Here is a 20107-nt window from a genome sequence, read left to right as displayed (position 1 = left end):
CTTCAAAACCCATTTGCACACATGGAACAGCAAGTGAACAGACTATGCTAGCACTAACATATGAATGAGTTGAACCCGGATCAAACAATACAAATACTTCTTGATTAGAGATAGAGAATGTACCAGCTACCACATCGGAAGTCTCAGCCTCTTCTCATTGTCTCATTGTGTAGACTCTGGCTGAAGCACTTCCTTGTGCTGATTGACCAACTATGCCCTGACTGCCTGAAGTAGTGCCTCTACCTCTGCCTTTTCCTCTGCCAACTGATTGTGAACCTTTGGGAGCAAGACTCTGAATAGATCCCTCGACAGTAGTTGGAGCTGGACCATATCTCGGAGACGGAGCACTAGTACAGTCTTTAGCTACATGGCCCTTGTCTCCACAATTAAAACAGGCTCCTGTTGCCCAATAGCATTCTCTCCCATGAATCTTGCCACAAGTCTCACAGGAGCGGGGAGGTCGTTAACCCCTGCTCGACTACTGACCAGACCTAGGGGGTCTCTATCCAGAGAATCTGTCCCTTCCAAACCTTCCACCTCGACCTCTGCTAGGTCCACCAAATTTCTTCCTCTTCCCAAAAGTACCACTAGAACTTGGCTCTACTGACTTTTCCCCCTTATATTTCTCTGATTTCTCAACTTTCTCTGATTTTTCTTTTGTTGGGGTCGCTTCTGATTCAATTCTTTCCAACTCAAGTGCCTGAGAGATGAGTTTAGAGAAGTTACTGTGTCTGAATCCCACTACTTGCATTCGTAGGCTGGGCTTCAAATCCGTCTCAAATCTCTTGCACCTTTTCTTGCTAGTAAAAAGGAGACTCCCAGCATAGTGGCTTAAGCGGGAGAATTCCCTCTCATATTCTGTCACTGTTCTGTTACCTTGCTTCAAACTTAGAAATTCTTGTAGTTTCTGATCCACATATGCATCTGGGATGTATTTCTGTCTGAACTCTCTGATGAAGTCATCCTAGGTCAGTACTGGTAGTTCAGCCAAGCTGTGGGGGATGGTCTTCCACCAATCATACGCATCCCCTTGCAGTAGTAACACAAAGTATTCAAATTTCAGCTCATCTGGGCAGTGCAGCTTCTTGAACACTTTGTCCATTCTTTCAAGCCATTGCTCTGCCTCTAAAGGGTCTACTGTACCCTTGAATTCCTTAGCCCCATACTTCAATAACTTATCATATTATCTAACTGAAGCTTGAGGTTGCACCACGAGAGTGCAGGGTGGAGCTTGGCGAGCATACCTGACCATTTGTTGAAACATCACGACCATCTGTGCGGTATCTTGCAGAAATCGTGGCATTTGTGGGGCTGGTGCCACTGACCCACTGACATTCTGTAGAGCTGGGGCTTCCCCTTGTGCCTCAGCTTCAACTGATTGCTCAACTGAGCGATCCCCTTCTTCCATTTCAATATGGAGTAGGATATCTCCTAAACAAGTAACACATGGAGATTTCTCTCCGTTAGTTCATATTTATGATGTAATACACTGTATGTAACAAATAAGGACATTAAGCAGTTGTGCTTAGCAAAGAAAAGACATAAATTCATAAGTTAAAACATACTTCAAAAAATTTGCTCTGATACCACTAAAACATGTCACACGTTACCCATCTGTAAGGCATAACATGATCCCGTAGAATACCTAATGAACTACCAAACTTCACCTACTGATAACTCATTAAGTACCCTACAAGGGATTTTAAAACAATTTTCTTACTTTTGTTAAGTGGTGAGCGTTTTCTAATAGGTGTTTAAAACATTTAATTGAAATTAAAAACTAGTTAAAACTTTTGTCCCATTTTTTTTTCACAAATTTTATAAAAATTTTGACAGAGTTCCGTCTATATTTTGAGAAAACAATTCTTCAAATACCTGTAAAAAAAATACTTCCAAAAATTTTCTCAACTACTACTTCAATTTCACAATCAATCTCAACAATTTCTCAAATCTCAAAATTCAACAGTCAACATTTCTCAATTTCCAAAATTCAATCATCAGTAAAATAATATCTATCAATTTCATTCAAATTAAAATAAAACATTTCCATTTATTAAAGACAACAATCTATATATATACATCATACCAAAATCTACAGTATGAAAATTCAAACTAAATTTTATTATAACTTGGATCAAAAATGAAATTTTACAAGTCCAATTGGTATGGGACCAATTGGGGATGAAAGTAAATACTAAATGACACAATTTTCATTTAAGAAGCATGCTCAAAAAGTGACCAAAACCTAGTGAACAAATTAATCAAAATTGAAAAATCACAGTCTGCCTCTGTACAAACTGACCAAATGAACAGTATTTGTTCATTTGGTCATAACTTGAGCTAAGCAGGTCAAAATGACCTGAAATTTTACCAGTAGTTAGATGAGATATAGACATAAAACTTTTATGAAGAATACAAACCCAAATTATGCCATTAACCAAGTCATTTGGCCACCCAAAGTTGGTGACCTAAAACTGCCAGAGCCAAAAATTGCCTAGAATTTTGGGTTGTGTCCAATCCGGCAGCCATGGTTCAAATGACTATAACTTGAGATACAAAACTCCAATTGGAGTGATTCAAAAAGGAGAATAAACTTAAGACAATAGGGAACATTTTCTATGAAGGAAGTTTTGCCAAATTCTAACAGAAAAGTGACCAATGGAAAAGTGCAACTTTAGATTCCAAAACTGAAAATTTTCAAATTTGCCTAAAAAGACTTAGAATTTGAATAAACAATCAAAACCAACAAATTTAGTGACTAAAATGTGGTAGGTGGGTGAAGTTGGAATTTTCATACCTATTAAGCCTTAGAAAGTCAACAATTTGACTTGAATAGTATAGTAAATAGTAACCCCAAAACACAAAATTTCAAGAACGTCGAGTTTAGCACGTTAGAGCTAGGTAAAAGTGAAGTTAAATTTATTTTTAGATTTATGCTAAGTTATGGTACTGAAATACTGTAAAATTGTATGTTTCAGTTGAAAAGAATACCGAGAAAGAACCCGAGGAACCGATTCAAGGCCAAGAGGCGACTCGCTTGAGGTTTGTGCACAACATCACTATGCTTTAAAACTTATTGATAAAGTGAATGAAATATGCATTTTATTTTTGCTTTGAATTGTTGAAAATTTATTGTGACCTTATTTATGATGTTTTGATTTAAATTGTGAAAGTTATTGTGTATATTTAAAATGACAATGTTTGGCAAATTGTTAAGATGAGTTTTGAAACCACAGTGTCATGACCATGTATTTGAACACCTCACTAGCACGACTAGTGGGGGTAATTAGTTTTGAATTTTAATTCCTTCTCTAGAGAAGTGTTGAAGTGTGCCAGTAGAAGAGGATGTGAATGGATATCCATATATTTGAGCTAGCTAGCCTTGTGATGTAATTTCTCTTTAACCTCTAGCTATTGAGATTCTATTTGTTTCGAATGGCATGAACTAACTGTGGGTTTTATGAAACGTGATTTGATACTTCAAAATGAAATTGTTTGAGATTAAAATCTCATAATGCATGATTTGTATTTAATTTTCATGTTCAGTCAAATTTTTGAATAAATGTGATTTAAGTTCTACATAAAGATTATTTTAGTATGTTGTGCACCACTGAGTCCTAGTACTCAGCGATAGCTTTTATTGCTGTCGCAAATATAGAGACTAGAGGAGCAGCAGACTGAGCTGCTGAGGATTAAGGATTTATCAGCTTGAAGTTATCGGGTATAATTTATACCCCACCTGTAAATATTTATTTTGATGTATTTATTGCACATAAATATATGGACATGTAAAAATTGGTCTTGAGCAGTTTGTACAAAATTTGTATAAAATTGTAATAAAATTTAGTTTGAATTTTCATACTGTAGATTTTGGTATGATGTATATATATAGATTGTTGTCTTTAATAAATGGAAATGTTTTATTTTAATTTGAATGAGATTGATAGATATTATTTTACTGATGATTGAATTTTGAAAATTGAGAAATGTTGACTGTTGAATTTTGAGATTTGAGAAATTGTTGAGATTGATTGTGAAATTGAAGTAGTGGTTGAGAAAATTTTTAGAAATGTTTTTTTTACAAGTATTTGAAGAACTGTTTTCTCAAAATATAAACGGAACTCTGTCAAAATTTTTATAAAATTTGCGAAAAAATAAAATGGGCCAAAAGTTTTAACTAGTTTTTAATTTCAATTAAATGTTTTAAACACCTATTAGAAAACGCTCACCACTTAACAAAAGTAAGAAAATTATTTTAAAATCACATGTAGGGTACTTAATAAGTTATCGGTAGGTGAAGTTCGGTAGTTCATTAGATATTCTACGGGATCATGTTATACCTTACAGAGGGGTAAGGTATGACAATAGAAGTGCGTTTTAAGCCCTTTTGCAGGTTGGGTAGGTCCTAGATATAGGGGAGACTCTGCCGAATTTTCGGCACGACTTATAATATATTTGGTCTTTTCTTAGTTTGTATTGAGTCAAATGTATTAAATAATTGTAATAAAATTATCAGGTGAGCTGGGACAGCCTTTCTCCTCCGCCCAACCGTCACAGTGACTTCGGTTAAGTCTATGAGTAAAATATTAATTTTAATTGTAATTTTGATATTATTATTGTTCAAGCATGCCCATGCATCACTTACAAATATGTATCTATGTAGTTAAACATTAGGCACATTTTATATTGCATTCATAATTATTGAAATGCCATAAATGTTGTTTATGGTAATTTGGAGCAGTGTGTGTGCGTGGCGTGCGTGTGTTATGGTATTGGATATGCATAGGATGGGTAGACAAGGCTTGAGAGACACTCACTGGGACCTGGTTCTTCAGAGTAGACATGGCTTGAGAGACACTCGCTGGGACCCCGCATTTGGTTTATTAAGCGAAAATCCGGCTTGAGAGACACTCGTTGGCAAAAATTGGATTAAGAGGGCTGTATAGAGGATTAGCTTCCATATGTGTATTGTTTGACAGTGTTGGGTATGTGAGTGCTCCAAATTGCCTTTTTACTATTATGATATGAAAATTATGACGATATTTCATTTCACTCCACAGGGTGCATTAGCTTTAGATAGCTATAGAGATCATGGTTAAAATTGATATTTTACTCTATGAGTCGAACGCTCACTCCTGTTCATATATTTTTTCAGGCTATAGGAGGATTATTTGTTGTGGCTAACCTGCTCTTCTTCTTCGCAAGTCCATTAATAATATTTATTGTATTTTGTATAATTGAGTTAAATTTTAGACTCCGCATGTGTTAGAAACACTTATTTTTATTTTGGGCCTGTATTATTAAAGTTATGTTGGAACTGTAAAATTATTAACTGTATGTATGATGGGATTAGAAGAGGGAGCTGAGCTCCCATTTAAGTTATGACATTTTAATTATGTGGAGGTGAGCTGAACTCCTCAATTTATTATATATTGTGTTTACAGGTAGGACGAGTCAAAAACTCTCTGTTAAATGGTCCATTTTATGACCAGACTCTATTCGGTTGAATTATTGAAATTGGGCCCAAGTGGGCCTTAGAGTTGGGTTGAGGAATAATTAGGCTTACTACGGGCCTCGGAGGCTTTATGCTGGCCTAGATTCTAGTGTCGGTCCGGCCCATAGGTTGAGTCGTGATATTTTACTTTTTTATATATTCATGTATAGCAAATAAATAAATATTGTATGAATCAATTTTTAAGCAATCTATTAAATTATGTGTTTTTAACTTGAAATTCTAAAATTTGTTTAGTTTTAATTTGATATTATATTTAGAATTGAAGGCTGAGTTGAAATCAAAACTGAAGGCAAATTATTTTAATGAAAATTAATTTTAAATTTAACTGAAATTTTTTTATTTAATTTAAAATTAAAATTTTTATTAAAAAGATAAAAAGAAAAATTCAAAGTAATCCCTATTTTCATAATTACATTTAGTAATCTCACAATCATTTTAATTAATAAAATTATATAGACTAATAACAACAAAAAAATACTTATTTAATAATAATTAAAAATAAAGAAATATTATATTTAATAATTAAAATTTAGAAAAAAAATGTTTAACATTAAACTTAGAAAATATTTAATAATTTCAAGTGCCCCCAAAAGAAATAAATAATGATATAAACAGTAGGCCTTCCTTTATTTTTGTTAAGCAATTGTTAGTGTTGCATATTTATATACTTATATCATCATTCTTGCATGATAATTTTTTTATTTTGTATTTCCAACAACCTTTTGTTTCATATTTCTATTGTTTGTTCATACATTTCATTCACATGATTCACAAATTTGTTTTTTTTTTTTTTTTTTTCTTCTGCCAATGCTTTTGCATAGGGTTAAAATTTTCATAACCCATTAAAGTATGGAAACGACAGCGCTTTATATATACCTAGGCACTAAAAGCAAATTTGATTTTGTAATCTTGGAATGACTGTGAGCAGAACTGCAACTTTCTACTATAAGGGAGGATTGTGTTAAATTAATAACGTAATTTGCATATAAATTAATAATTAGCAGCATTACCACAAAATCGATCACCGGAATCTCTCCAACCGATTCTCTCCCCGAAATATTTTCCAAGAAAGTGTCGCTCGTTTTTACCATTTTAGACACATTAAACGCCCAAAACTCGAAACAAATAACATCCGATGTGGTGGAGATCAGCCTCTTTCATTCTCGACAAACAACAAAACGACACCGCACAAACCATACCTGACACCCTAACTCTCTCTTCTCCGCCTCTCTCCATGGCCGATACTCTCCAAAACCCTAACCCTAATAACATTTCCGCTTATTATCAGACTCGTGCGGCCCACCATGGCGTCGTCACTAGCGACTGGCTTGCCCAGGCGCAGGCTGCTGTTGGCCGCCATCCTGATGATGTCTTGCCGCCGGAACCTGAAGTAAAAGTCGCTGGAAAGCCGTTTAGTGTCATCCATGAGTTCAATAACTGGAGGAACCAACCGGACTTAGCGGAGGCTGTTGCTGCGATTAGGGCGCTTGCGGCTGTAATTAGGAACAGTGAGGCGACTACCATGATGGAGCTTGAAATCGAGCTCAAGAAGGCATCGGATTCGCTCAAAGTGAGTTGTCAATTTTTTTTTCTCTTTTTTCCCCCTTTTCAATCTGATCACTTTTAATGGTTTGCTTATGTTAGTGATTAATTTTTGATGTGTTAAACTTTGGAATGCAACTGCAGCATTATAACTGAATTTGGATTATTTATGTATATATTTTGGCCAAGTAGTGGTGAGAATTCTGAAAGGTTGGTCTTGGAAGGAAATGAATAATTTGTGGATCAATGAAAATGTTACATTGGATGTTTATATTCCATACTCACAATTGTTCCATTGTTGAAGCCTGAGTTTTTCCAACGATTTCTTGGAGGTTTCAGAATTTTTTTTTTTTTTTTATTGGTTAGTGTTGCCTCTTTTTGCTAGTTACTCTTCAGAAAAATATTGTGAATCTGTAATTAATCCTATATGTTCTGTCCAGTCTTGGGACACAACCTCTATCTCTCTTACAGCAGGATGTGATCTGTTTATGCGGTATGTAACCAGAACTTCTGCCTTGGAATATGAGGACTTCAATTCGGCTAAATCTCGCTTGATTGAACGTGCAGAGAAGTTTGGAGAGATATCTTATAAGGTAGTTTAGCTAATTATGGCTCCATGAAGCAATTATTTGGTTACTAGGTGATTTCTTTATCATTCAGGTGAGTAGTCAGGTAAAAAGTATTTGTTGTTTTGTATTGAAGGCACGCAGAATCATTGCAATGCTTAGTCAAGATTTTATTTTTGATGGCTGCACTATTTTGGTGCATGGGTTCTCCAGAGTTGTGTTGGAAGTCCTGAAGACAGCAGCTCAGAATAAGAAACTGTTTCGAGTTTTCTGCACAGGTTTTGTTTCACAACTTACCTATTTATCTGTTTGGCATTGCATTTAAAACTGCTTTTTGGAAAGTGCTTTTTCCAAAATGCAATTTCTTACTGCCTTTTGAGCTGTTTTAGATTTATTACTGCTTTTAATCAACATATTTTACTGGGTTTTTTTTCTCAACAAAAAACTTTAGTATCAAAGCGTAACAGATTCTATGTTAGTATGCCTGAGTGGAATACAGATTATGTAACTAAACCTGAGTTCGGGTCATTTTTTGAATTATGTGCATGGGTTTCACCTCCTTTATTACTTTATGTCTCTTTCAATAACCCTATATAAAAGTTTTAACTATATATGTTACATATTGTGTTTCTGTGATTTAAATAACTAAAAGAAATAGAAAAAAAAAAAATTTAACCTCATTAACACTATTCAGTAATGATTATCCTGTAAACGTGGTGTTTAATTCAAAGAACATGGTGGTATTCCCTTGTTGGCAATAGCATCTTTGCCTATTATTTGTTGTTTATGATGAAAATGTGTTCCAGCTGTAGCTTTTAAATTCAGAATTAATACAGTTTAATCTCTCTTTTTTCACAACTTTTCCTGTTTCCCATGCTTCTAAAATGCAGAGGGAAGGCCTGATAGAACAGGATTAAGGTTGTCCAACGAGTTGGCCAAGCTTGATGTTCCTGTGAAACTCCTAATAGACTCTGCTGTGGCATATTCTATGGATGAAGTGGACATGGTATTTGTTGGAGCAGATGGAGTTGTTGAAAGTGGAGGTATAATCAACATGATGGGAACGTACCAAATTGCACTGGTGGCTCATAGCATGGACAAACCTGTATATGTAGCTGCTGAAAGCTATAAGGTATGCTAAAACTTGTGTATGTAGGGTGGAACATTTCATTCCAATATATAAACAAATTAGTCAATTCAATTTTAATTAGAATTTCCTTGCAGGAGTTTAGGGTTCTTCATAGATCAGTTTTGTCAATTTGTGAATAGTTACTATTAATTCTCTGCTTTGCAGTTTGCTCGTCTTTATCCCTTAGATCAGAAAGACATGGCTCCTGCTTTACGGCCCATTGATTTTGGGGTACCCATCCCGTCAAAGGTGGAGGTCGAAACATCTGCCAGGGATTATACTCCTCCTCAATACCTGACATTGCTTTTTACTGATCTTGGTGTACTCACTCCATCTGTAGTCAGTGATGAGCTGATTCAGCTATACTTATAGTCATGTTCTTTTTTTTTTTTTTTTTGAAATAAACTTGTTTGGGATTAAGGCTTATTCTTGTTGTTTTGAAAAGAAACTTGTCACTCTACTAGTTTTAGACATGATACAAATACGAATGCATTGTCTCTCTTGACAATTTTGAATCCAATGCTTAAGCATTCATCTTGAATGTAATACAGTTCAAATTGTGTCATATAGAAGGTTGTGGTTTTGTTCTATTATTCTACAAATAGGTAGTTAATTTCTTTTGTTTGCTGTTATGGTTGAATTCTTATCACATTAAAGTTACGATGCAATTGTGGCTTGTGGTAGACCTGGCCATGGGCCGGTTCCAATGCGAACTGGCACAGAACTGCTGGTTATGGTTTTCAATCTTAGTTTGGATTCTAGTTTGAACCAGTTCAAAAGAAATTCGGTTTGTTCAGGAATTGAATTGGATGGTTTCAGTTTAATTTCAGTCTGGTTCATTCGTGATTCGAGTTGAACACATATTTGACCGGTTTCAATCTGATTTAAATTGGTCTGATTCCATACTAGCCCATAGCTGGGTCTAGCATGTGGTAGGGTGTACAAGGAAACCGGGAAACCAGCAAACCTGAACAAACTGAAGAAACTCAAACCGAGAATAATGGTTTTCAATAATTGAATGTTGGTTTATTCGGTTAGGTTTGTTTAGTTTTGATTGGTGCCTATTATGAAATTATTCAAACCGTGATTATAAACACAACTCATGAAATCCTAGCATGTTTGTCGTCAAGGGATATGCACGGAATCTGGATTAAGTAGTGAGGCGTTTGTAGTACCTTTATGGCATTTTCATGGTTAATTTTTTGTGAAGAGAAGTGGAGCTATTTTACATATTGGTCTAGTTACTGACATTGCTGAATAAACTCTGGCAATTGGAAATATTTAAATTGGTTCAGTTCTGATAACGATGTAGCCATGTAAGCGTACAATAATACACCAATTATATCTGAAAATAAGAAAGAAAGCCATGCAAAACAGCAAATTTATATCTTTTGTTGATTATAGGATAAGGGAAAACAAGCAGACTGGACAGTAGTAGACATATAATAGAATAGGAGTCTTTCCATATTCGAAATCAAGTCGAATTGGTTTGAAATTTATCTTTTTTGGTAAGGAACTTGTCTCTCAACTCTGCAACATCAATCTGGCCAAAATGAGTCTCAGGAATCCAGTTGCCAGTCTTTGGATCTCTCATCCAAAAGGTCTCTTCCGTCACCTTCTTCTCCGCCAAATCTTTTGCTTTCTTTGTCACTGATAATGCTGGCTGCATGCCCAGGTTTTCTGCTGCAACTGCATATGATCGTCCACTGCAATATATTCAACATTATGGTCATCATCAAAGCACATTTAAACCCCACAACAAGAACTGTTGAAATAAATAAATAAACATAAACAATTCACCAGAGAAGCAGAAAGTTCTTGAGTTGAAGCTTGTCCATGGCTATATATGGAGGGCAGAGAAAGAGGTGCATAGGGTCTTCTTAGTAAGAGCATTGAATGAAGAGTTTGTTTTATAGGCATTAATTAGAAGAAGAGTCCTAGTTGGAGATTTTTTTTTTTATTAATTTTAGGGAATATTTGTAAATTCTTGTTGTGGAAAGAGAAATATAATTCGAAAAATCCACTAAGTCTCGGATATAGTAGCTATAATCATTTTGAATTCTGAATAACGTGGGTATCCATGAACAACAAGTTCTTTTTCCCCTTAGCATATATATATATATATATATATATATATATATATATATATATATATATATCAGAGAACAAATCCCTACTCAATAAATAATGATACATTAAACCCATTGCATCATAAGGATAACTATTTTTAATTTGACTCAAATTTGAAACGTGAGCTTTTTATAATTTCAATTTTTTAAGGAAAACATAATTTTCATTTATAAAAAGATGAATAAAATATTCAAATGAAAATATTTTCTCATAACACTAACAATTACAATATAGTTTAGTCTTGAATAGAGTGGAACTAGAAATTAATTTTTGTGGGGTTAAAAATAAATATTAAAAAGAAATTAAATGAAATAATCTTGATAAAAATATAGAGATAATTATGATAACAGATAATTAATTATATATTGTCATCTTGTGAATTAAAATAAAATTATGATATCATTAGAACAATATTCTGCATGTTCAACTATCATGAATATGATTATGTAACAAGTAAAAATCCCACTGCATTATCACTATAGAAAAAGATTATTCAAAATGGCCCCAATGAGTTCTCCGTGTCAAGATTCTGGACAACAACATCCAAGATTTGGCCCTTTCTGCCCAATTATTCCTAATGCAAATTGCAAAACACCCCAATTATATATTCTTTCCCAATGTTAATCCATCACTAAAATTGAAATGGAAACTGGCATCTGATCTATGTGTTCTCATCCACATCTTTCTCTTTAATTTTTCTTTTTCTTTCAAAAAAAAAAAATCCTTTCTCCATTTTAATTAATGATTTATAGTCTTGAAATCCTTAAGGGTCGGTCTATTTGTAGAAAATAATTTTTTATTTTTATTTTTTATAAAAAATATAAAAAAAATGTGTTCATTTGCAAATAATTAACAAGTTTCAAACACTAGCTGAATTATTATTTTATCAAATATGTTAATAAACATTGATTTCCAATATAGCTGAGCCAAAGTTGAAACAAACACTTAATTTTATTGCAAAACAGCTCAAAAAGGTGTTATTCTAATAAAAGAAGACAACCCTAATCTTGTTTTTGCGTCTCTATAATAGAAAAGACAGGTTCGATCGAGATGAGGTGATACTGACTGAGCATGGAATTTGCATCTATGAAATTCTTTATATTTTCCAACAACTTTGCAAAGAAATAGATTCTTAGGTTAAGTTCTCTGAATAATTATTCAATCTCTAACAAAGTCAAATCCTAATGGGTAGAGTTCATGAAATCTTGAAATTGAAGCAAAGCATATCTTTCCTAAAAATCTCTCAAGGCATATGCAGGCCATGCTTATGTTAAAAACAAGAAACAGCAAATTAAAGATCTAGATGAACAACACAGATTCTCTTCTTCTTTATTATCAACCTCTTATGGCCAATTCAGTTATTGCTCGAGAGATTGAAGCTCTTGGCAATAAGGTTGATGAATAATGGATTGATGATTTCTTAAAATTTTTAATATTGATAGTCGTATTATTTAAAATAATTTTAAAAAGAAAATTTTGATAAGCTACGCGGAAAAGATTATTTTCTAGGAATATATATATATATAGCTCATTAAATAATCACTAGATTATCATCACCGGCCACACTGAATAAGAATTAAATATTAGATGTTAAATATATTATTATTAATGGTGAGTGTTCTGATACCTGATAATGAACACTTTCGCTTTTTGATCTAATAATATTGAGAGGCTATGTCAAGCATACCATATTTAAAAGAGAAAAAAAAATAATGAATTTATAAGGGGAAATCCAGTTAATCTCACCCATTCTCTATTTCTATCACCTTCATGTAGACGAACTTTATTCTTTAAAATGGATAATCTGATTGAAATTTCACATATATCTGATGACACACGAGTTGAAGAATCTCTTATTCCTCAATATTAACACGAAATGACAATTCAATAATATATATATTATTTAAAAAAAATAAGGTAAGGTGGTTATAAATTTTTAGGATCTACTTATATATACAGGCTGAATATATAAGTTCATCTCTGAATTTTACTAAAAAAAATTTATGACATCTTTAATTTTTAAAATATTCCATAACACATCTTAACTTCTGCAAACGTCCTATGACACTTCAAGTTCTGTAAAAATAAAATTAAGATACGATTTAAATTTTAATCAACAGATTACAATATCAGTACGATTGAAGTTCGGTTATAATTAATTTTGGGATCTTAATAATATCTTAATTTTATTTTATAGAAATTAATATGTATCATATAAGATATCTTATATGAAATAACTGCTTCATTATATAATTATTAGTTAATAAATTAATTTATTAATCTTTTAGTGGTGATTGATTAAGTTCAAATACGTCTAATTTTCATGTTTTATGCACTTTTAATTTTAACTCATTTATTCACTTCCATTCACATAAGTCATATTTTCATAATTTATGGACTCATAAAAAAAAATCATTAAGATGTATTCCATTAATTAAATCTAAAAATAGAAGTCTGGTAGAATTTGTGATATATTTCGCACCGATTATATATATATATAGTGAGTCTAATTATGTGACAAATAAATTATGTAATTTTAATTAAACAATACCATTATTTGATAAAAAAAAAAAATAAACAATACCATTATGTGATACAATTGAATTGACTCATGTTTTTTCAAAAAATATGGCATGTGACTTATTAATATCTTATTAAAATTATAGAATGTAGAAAAATCGTAAAATATCTTTTTTTTTTTAAAGGAATCTTAAAATATCTTCATTAATAAAAATTGGAGAATTCGTGTTAGTATAATTATACAATATTATAAAAACAAATATTTTGAAATTAAGAATTAAAAGTACTTAATATTTTTTTAAAAAAATAAAAAAAACTTTTATTATAGAAAGCCAAAATACAAATATACAATATAAAATTTCATACTATAAAATTCAAAATAAACCATTTATATAAATTATAATAACAATTATCTTAATTTAAATTATCTGATCATGTTAATAGAGTATTTGATTTGATTATTTAATAGGAAGTACGCTCTACTCGATAATAATTTACTTCTATTAGATTTTATATCCTTTTTACGAGTCCGATCTAAAAACTATTAAACTTTAATATTTTCATAAAGAGAAAATATATATTTTCTATCATTATATTTTTACCCAAATAATAATGCTACATACCTAACAACTCCATAATTAAAATAAATAAATAATTAAATTCTCACAATAGAAATGTTTTCAAAAAGTAAGAAATATCAAATCCTCAAATAAGAGGAGACAACAAATCCTCTTAAACAAGAAGATTAAGCTTAGAAAAAATAAAAAAAAATAAAGACCAAAGAGTTTACAAAGGGAAAAAAGGAGATAAAAAAAAGTATAATTTATATTTTTTTATTTTAAATATATAAATTTTCACGTTCGAATCAAGAATAAAATTAGTATAAAACTCTTCCATTAAAGTTTACCTAAAAATTAGTTTCACACCACTAATCAACTATTTATTGGAAATATAATCTGTACTTTAAGTTGTCTAACATTGATGCACTTTCAAATGTTAAAATATGAAAATTGTTGATAAATTTAAATTTTTTAAAATTTAAAATTTTTATATATTATCATTATTATATTTGGAAAGCACAAAGATGATGAGTTTATGTCACACCTTACTCCTCCATAAGGCACGACATGATCCTATAGTATACCTAATGAATCACCGAACTTCGTCTATCGATAATTCATTAAATACACTACAAGGGATTTTAAACCAATTTTCATTCCTTTTAAAGTGGTGAGCAATTTTGGTAGGTATTAAAAACATTTATTTGGAGTTTAACCACATATTAAATATTTAAGCAATTTTAAGTTTTCGCAAATTTTATAAAAAATTTGGCAGAGTGCCGTCTATAATTAAAAAAAAAATCAGTTCTTCAAAACCTGTGAAAATATTCTCAATAATTTCATATTTCAATCCCAACCTCTAATAAAATCTCAATTCAACACAATCCAACCAAATTTCAACTCAAAATTCACGACTCAAAATATTTTCAAAATAATTTAATAAACTCAATAACATTACATTGAATTTAATTTACATACACAAGCCTTAATATACAGAAAAAAAAAATCTAAAAAATAATATTATTACAGATTTAAGTGTACAATTGCTCATTTACTACATAGATGCATATGAAAAATATCATATTTACATCAAACTAAATTACATGGGTATAAAAATAATACCCGTACAAAAACTTCAGTGAGATCCTTGTCAACTTAGCAGCTCACTCTGTTGCTTTTTTTTTTCCTTTATCTGCGACAGCAAATAAAGCTATCGCTGAGTATTGTTTACTCAATGGTGCACAATAAAAATTTAAAGATGTAAAAAATAAAATATTCACCGATAAACAGTAATTCAAAGCCTTTCACAATCACATTTTACAAATTTCAAATCACGTTTATAATATTATTTTGTCAAATAATTTATAAAGCATAATGTTGCCAATCCATACACAACTTAGGTCATGACACAAAATTTCCAATCAATGCCGTATTGTACACCACGACAAAGCAATTTCAACCCCACTAATCGAAATCAATGAGGGAGGTTGATCTCAACCTCAACTGGCAAGCCAGAGAGGGAGGAAAATAGTCTATCTCAACCCCATAAATGGAGGAGGAATACAATGATACTGTCATGCTAAGTGTGAATCCAAAACCAAATAAAAATCAAGTTATTCAAACATTTCATTCAAACATTAAGCAAATTTTCATTTCGAATTTCAATTCACAATTAGGCAACATAATATTTCTCGAAACCCATAATTAATACAAATACTTCACAATGCACATCTAACAAGTTTTCAAGTAAAAAACAATAAATCAAAATTTATTGTGCACAAACCTGTACTGAGTCGCCTCTAGGCCTTGACTCACTTGTCCTTATCATTCTCAATATCTTTTTCAACTGAAACACAGTTCTATTGTTTCAGTATCAAGTCACATAATTAATCCAATAAATAATTTAATGCCTACTTAATTGCACCTCTAAAATTGCTAAAAATAGAATTCTTTAGACTTTGCATTTTAGGATTACTATTCATAGCACTATTTAAGTCAAAATGTTGACTTTTTCATGCTTAATATGTATGTGAATTCCAATTACACCCACATACCACATTTTGAGTGTCAAATTTATTGGCATTAATTGCCATTTCAATTTCTAAGCCTCCTAAGAAAAATTATAAATTTTCAGTTTTGGATCACTGTTTTCTACTGTTCCATTAGTCTGGTTATAGTGGGAATTTGGCCAACTTTCCTTCATCAAAGTTATTCCTTATTGTCTTAGCTTTAATTTTCTTTTTGAATCACTCCATTTGGAGTTTTTTTAGCTCAAGTTATGTTAATTTCAAGGTGGCTGACCGGATTGATTTTAACCCAGAATTCTGGGTACCAATTCTGTTCTGACAGTTTTAGTGTGCCAACTGTAGCTCACTTTTTCGATGGGTTATGGTCAGAATTTGGATTTATGTTCTTCATAAAAGTTGTAGTGCTATATCTCAGCTTTCCATCGGTATAAAATTCAGGTCATTTGGACCTTAATACACCAAGTTATGGCCATATGAACAAATACTATTCATTTGGTCTGTACAGTGGCAGTGTGCCTAATCCGAGTTTGATCTAATTTTTCACTAACTTAAAGTCATTTTCAGGGTAGGGTTTCTACACAAAAATTGTGGCATTATGCATCTCATTTCATATTCAATTGGCCTCACACCAATTGAAGTAGCAGAATTGCAGTTTTGATCCTTTAAGTGGACTAAGGTCTGGCTATCTAGAATTGGACCCCCTACCAATCTGAATTCAATGTCACTCCTCACCATTCAAACACATTCTAATTGGCCCCAATTAACCAAATTGAGTCTCAGTTAGGTCAATTTGTCTCAATTTCAAGAATCCTCAAAATTTTTCCCAATTTTCAATGGCCAAGAACCCTAATTTCTCTAAATTGCACAATTAATGCAATTAATCTCAATTTCAAGAATCCCCAAATTTTTTTCCCAATTTTCAATGGCCAAGAACCCTAATTTCTCTAAATTACACAATTAATGCAATTAATGTGTATAATCACTCCTATACACTTAATTGAGCTTAAATATACTCTTAATTCCATCAAAATCCCTCAAACCCTAACATTTCTCAAGCCGGCCGAATTCTCTCTCGATCCCTAACATGTTGTTTTTGTTTCATTTTTCTCAATTCTGAGTTAATTCAAGCAGATGTGCATGAATATAAAGAGAAATTAAAGAATTGATGACTAACCTTTTTGTGTGGCTTTTCTCTCTTCCCAAATTCCACTTATTTCCTCTTCTTTTTGTTGTCAATAGGTGAATCAAGGTTCAAGGACAAGGTTTACTTAAACAACCTTTGGGAAATTATGGCTAGATTAAGGTTTTGTGAAGATTTGGTATGGTTGTTAATGGTGGAAGTGAAATGAAAAAAGAGAGATGAGAGAGGAGTCGCCGGCCAAGTTGAGGAAGAAAGGTAAATTTTATTTCCTTTTTTCCTAATTGGTCAATTAATATGTCATTATCTCAATTTTTTCATAATTAGAATTTAAAAGCTTTATTATGTCATGGTGATGTCATAAAAAGAATTAGAAATTAGAATTTTCTTTTCTTTTCTTTTCCTTTCTTTTTTCATACTTCTTCAATTTAAATCTATATTTTGAAATTTTAATTTTTTACATTTTATTGGACAATTAGGCCAAGAGTCACCTCTAAGGGTGAATTGACCAATTTGCCCCTCACAGGTTTGATCCGGTTTACCAATAATTCAGTATTTTTTTCGAAACCCTAATCTAATTATTTGACTTACTTCTCAACTCTTTTCTATAATTTTTTCATTTCCACTAGCTTCACAATAATCTTTAGGACTGCATTGTCACAATGTCCCACACGAATTTAGGGTTACAATTAATCTCGCAGTCACTTCCTAGTACGGTCACTCATCACTGTGACCCTTAGCTTATCTAACCTTTATGCTTTATTTTTCTTATCGATATTTAACCTTTTGGTAATCACTATGAATTTTTATTCAGGGCTTTTCTATATGACTTAAACATGGTTCTAATCCTTTTAATTATCCGGACCGACACTGGTCACCGGAACAGTGAAATACACAAGACTATGCATGTAGGGGTGTTACAGTTTAACTTTTACCAAGGCCAAACTTTACCAAAACACCATTAAGTTATGATACCCACTTTATATTTAAAACTTTTTTTTAAGGTTGGGTACTGATTTAGCTACTAAATATATATATATATATATATACTTTACCCAATAACTCAGATTTTTAGATAATTTATGAACTAAATTGTATTAATGGTTTGACCACATTGTTCAGCCAAAAGATAGTTCAGTCACATATCGTTTGGTCATATATTGTTGGGCCACACATTGTTCAGCCACAAATAGTTCGACTATAAAATAGTTCGACCACACATTGTTCAGCCAAAAGATAGTTCGACTCTATATTGTTTGGCCATAATAGTTTGACCACATAGGATTCGACCACACATTATTTGGCCACAAATGGTTCGGCAAAAAAATAATTCGACCAATCATTGTTCGGCCACATATTGTTCGGCCAGAAGATAGTTCGACCACATATAATTCGGCCACAAATGGTTTAGCTAGAAGATAGATTGGCCACATATTGTTCGGCACACATGGTTCAACCAGAAGATGGTTCGACCTCATTATTCGGCCACTTATAGTTTGGTCAAAGATAGTTTGGCCACACATTTTTTAGCCAAACAAATTGCTCATCCAGATAGATGACTCATTAACCACATTGTCTATCCATATAGATGGTTCATTGGCCACATTGCTCATCTAGATAGATGACTTTCAGCCACATTGCTCATTTAGACAGCATCAGCCATATTGCTCATTTAGATAAATGACTCATCTGCCACATTGCTCATCCAAATAAATGGCTTATCTAGACATATTGCTTCTCGAGATACATAACTCATCCAAAATGGAAAGAATCTTGGACAAAAATGAAAATCCCTATCCTTATGGAATTCTCAATCTTACTTTTAATAGAATGTCATCTATTTAGGATCCAACCATTTGAGGCTTATAAAAAGACATGACATCTCCTATTGTTAGGTATGTCATCATTTCCAATAAGTTTTATACACTATTCTCATATAAGCTTTAATTTGAGTGTTTAAGGATCCTAATCGAAATTATTTCAATGAACCTCTGATCTATTTATTATTTGTTTTGTAGTTCCCTACTTGCAAAAAACTATCGTAGACCGCATCAAGTACCTTTCCCATTGATTTTATAAATAATAATAATAAAAATAAAAACACAAAAAACATATGAAACATTAATATGTTTTATTTACATCAAAGTCAAAAACAGATTTTGAGGCTAACTAGTTTTTTTTTTAAATCTTTGAAATCATTACTTTTTCAAAGTTTATTGATAAAAGAATAAAACATTATAATTGATCACTAAAAACCAATTTTTTTATATAATAATAATAATAATAATAATAATAATAATAATAATAATAATATTATTATTATTATTATTATTATTATTATTATTAAAAATATACTTATTATTATTTTAAAAATATGAAACTTATTGTCAATATAATAAAATCACATTTTAATTTACAAAAACATGACATATATTAAGAGGATTTTTTTAACTTATAAGTTTTAAAAATAAGTTTATATGTTTGTTTATAATAATTAAATTTTAATTTATAAATTAAAAAAATTATTTAAAAAGAGCAACTTTTAATTTTAATACTCATCGATTGATTTATTCAAATATTTTATTATATTACTCTCATTTCATTTTTTAAATTTCATAATATACTTAATTTAATATTATTTTTAATATTTAATAATAAATACATTTATAAGTTTATCAAATATATTATTTATTTGTTCGTTATAAATATTTTAATTAAATATATAATTTATTTTAAATTTTAAATAATTATAAATTTATATTACCTTAGGAGCGAAGTTTCAAAACACGTAAGCGGAGGTAAAAAATTTGGCTAGATAAATTAGCCAGGGGGTGAGGAGCGAAAACAACAATAAAACACGTGGAAAAACACGTCTGAATGATGTGTGAAATAATTTTCTATTTCATCCGCCCACATTATTTATGTTAAATGCTTTCACAATTTCCACGTTTCTATTGTTGGACAATCCAAAAGCTTTTTT

The 20107-nt window shown here is 31.4% G+C and overlaps 2 protein-coding genes across 2 annotated transcripts; one reads left to right on the top strand and one right to left on the bottom strand.

Moving 5' to 3' along the window:
- The first annotated feature begins 6460 nt into the window (after positions 1 to 6460).
- Positions 6461 to 9340, top strand: LOC110634658 (uncharacterized). Its single transcript, XM_021783747.2, has 5 exons — positions 6461 to 7085; positions 7498 to 7650; positions 7760 to 7901; positions 8514 to 8755; positions 8918 to 9340. The coding sequence occupies exons 1-5, from the start codon at positions 6651 to 6653 to the stop codon at positions 9122 to 9124; spliced, it is 1179 nt and encodes a 392-aa protein (XP_021639439.1). The 5' UTR covers positions 6461 to 6650; the 3' UTR covers positions 9125 to 9340.
- A 779-nt stretch (positions 9341 to 10119) lies between these two features.
- On the bottom strand, positions 10120 to 10816 carry LOC110634657 (protein SENESCENCE-ASSOCIATED GENE 21, mitochondrial-like). The gene is made up of 2 exons (XM_021783746.2): positions 10553 to 10816; positions 10120 to 10458 (listed from the first exon to the last, which is right to left on the bottom strand). The coding sequence occupies exons 1-2, from the start codon at positions 10621 to 10623 to the stop codon at positions 10227 to 10229; spliced, it is 303 nt and encodes a 100-aa protein (XP_021639438.2). The 5' UTR covers positions 10624 to 10816; the 3' UTR covers positions 10120 to 10226.
- Between the last annotated feature and the right edge of the window lie 9291 nt (positions 10817 to 20107).

Source organism: Hevea brasiliensis, chromosome 6 (genome assembly GCF_030052815.1).
Source record: "Hevea brasiliensis isolate MT/VB/25A 57/8 chromosome 6, ASM3005281v1, whole genome shotgun sequence".
NCBI classification, from domain to species: domain Eukaryota; kingdom Viridiplantae; phylum Streptophyta; class Magnoliopsida; order Malpighiales; family Euphorbiaceae; genus Hevea; species Hevea brasiliensis.
This window is presented reverse-complemented; position numbering and strand designations above follow the sequence as displayed.

Excerpts from the sequence above, each read along its gene's own strand:
- LOC110634658 (XM_021783747.2), top strand. The coding sequence starts at position 6,651 with ATGTGGTGGAGATCAGCCTCTTTCATTCTCGACAAACAACAAAACGAC. Across the intron at positions 7,086-7,497 it reads AGGCATCGGATTCGCTCAAA|TCTTGGGACACAACCTCTAT; the intron begins GTGAGTTGTCAA and ends TGTTCTGTCCAG. Across the intron at positions 8,756-8,917 it reads TAGCTGCTGAAAGCTATAAG|TTTGCTCGTCTTTATCCCTT; the intron begins GTATGCTAAAAC and ends TCTGCTTTGCAG.
- LOC110634657 (XM_021783746.2), bottom strand. The coding sequence starts at position 10,623 with ATGCACCTCTTTCTCTGCCCTCCATATATAGCCATGGACAAGCTTCAA. Across the intron at positions 10,459-10,552 it reads AAGAACTTTCTGCTTCTCTG|TGGACGATCATATGCAGTTG; the intron begins GTGAATTGTTTA and ends AATATATTGCAG.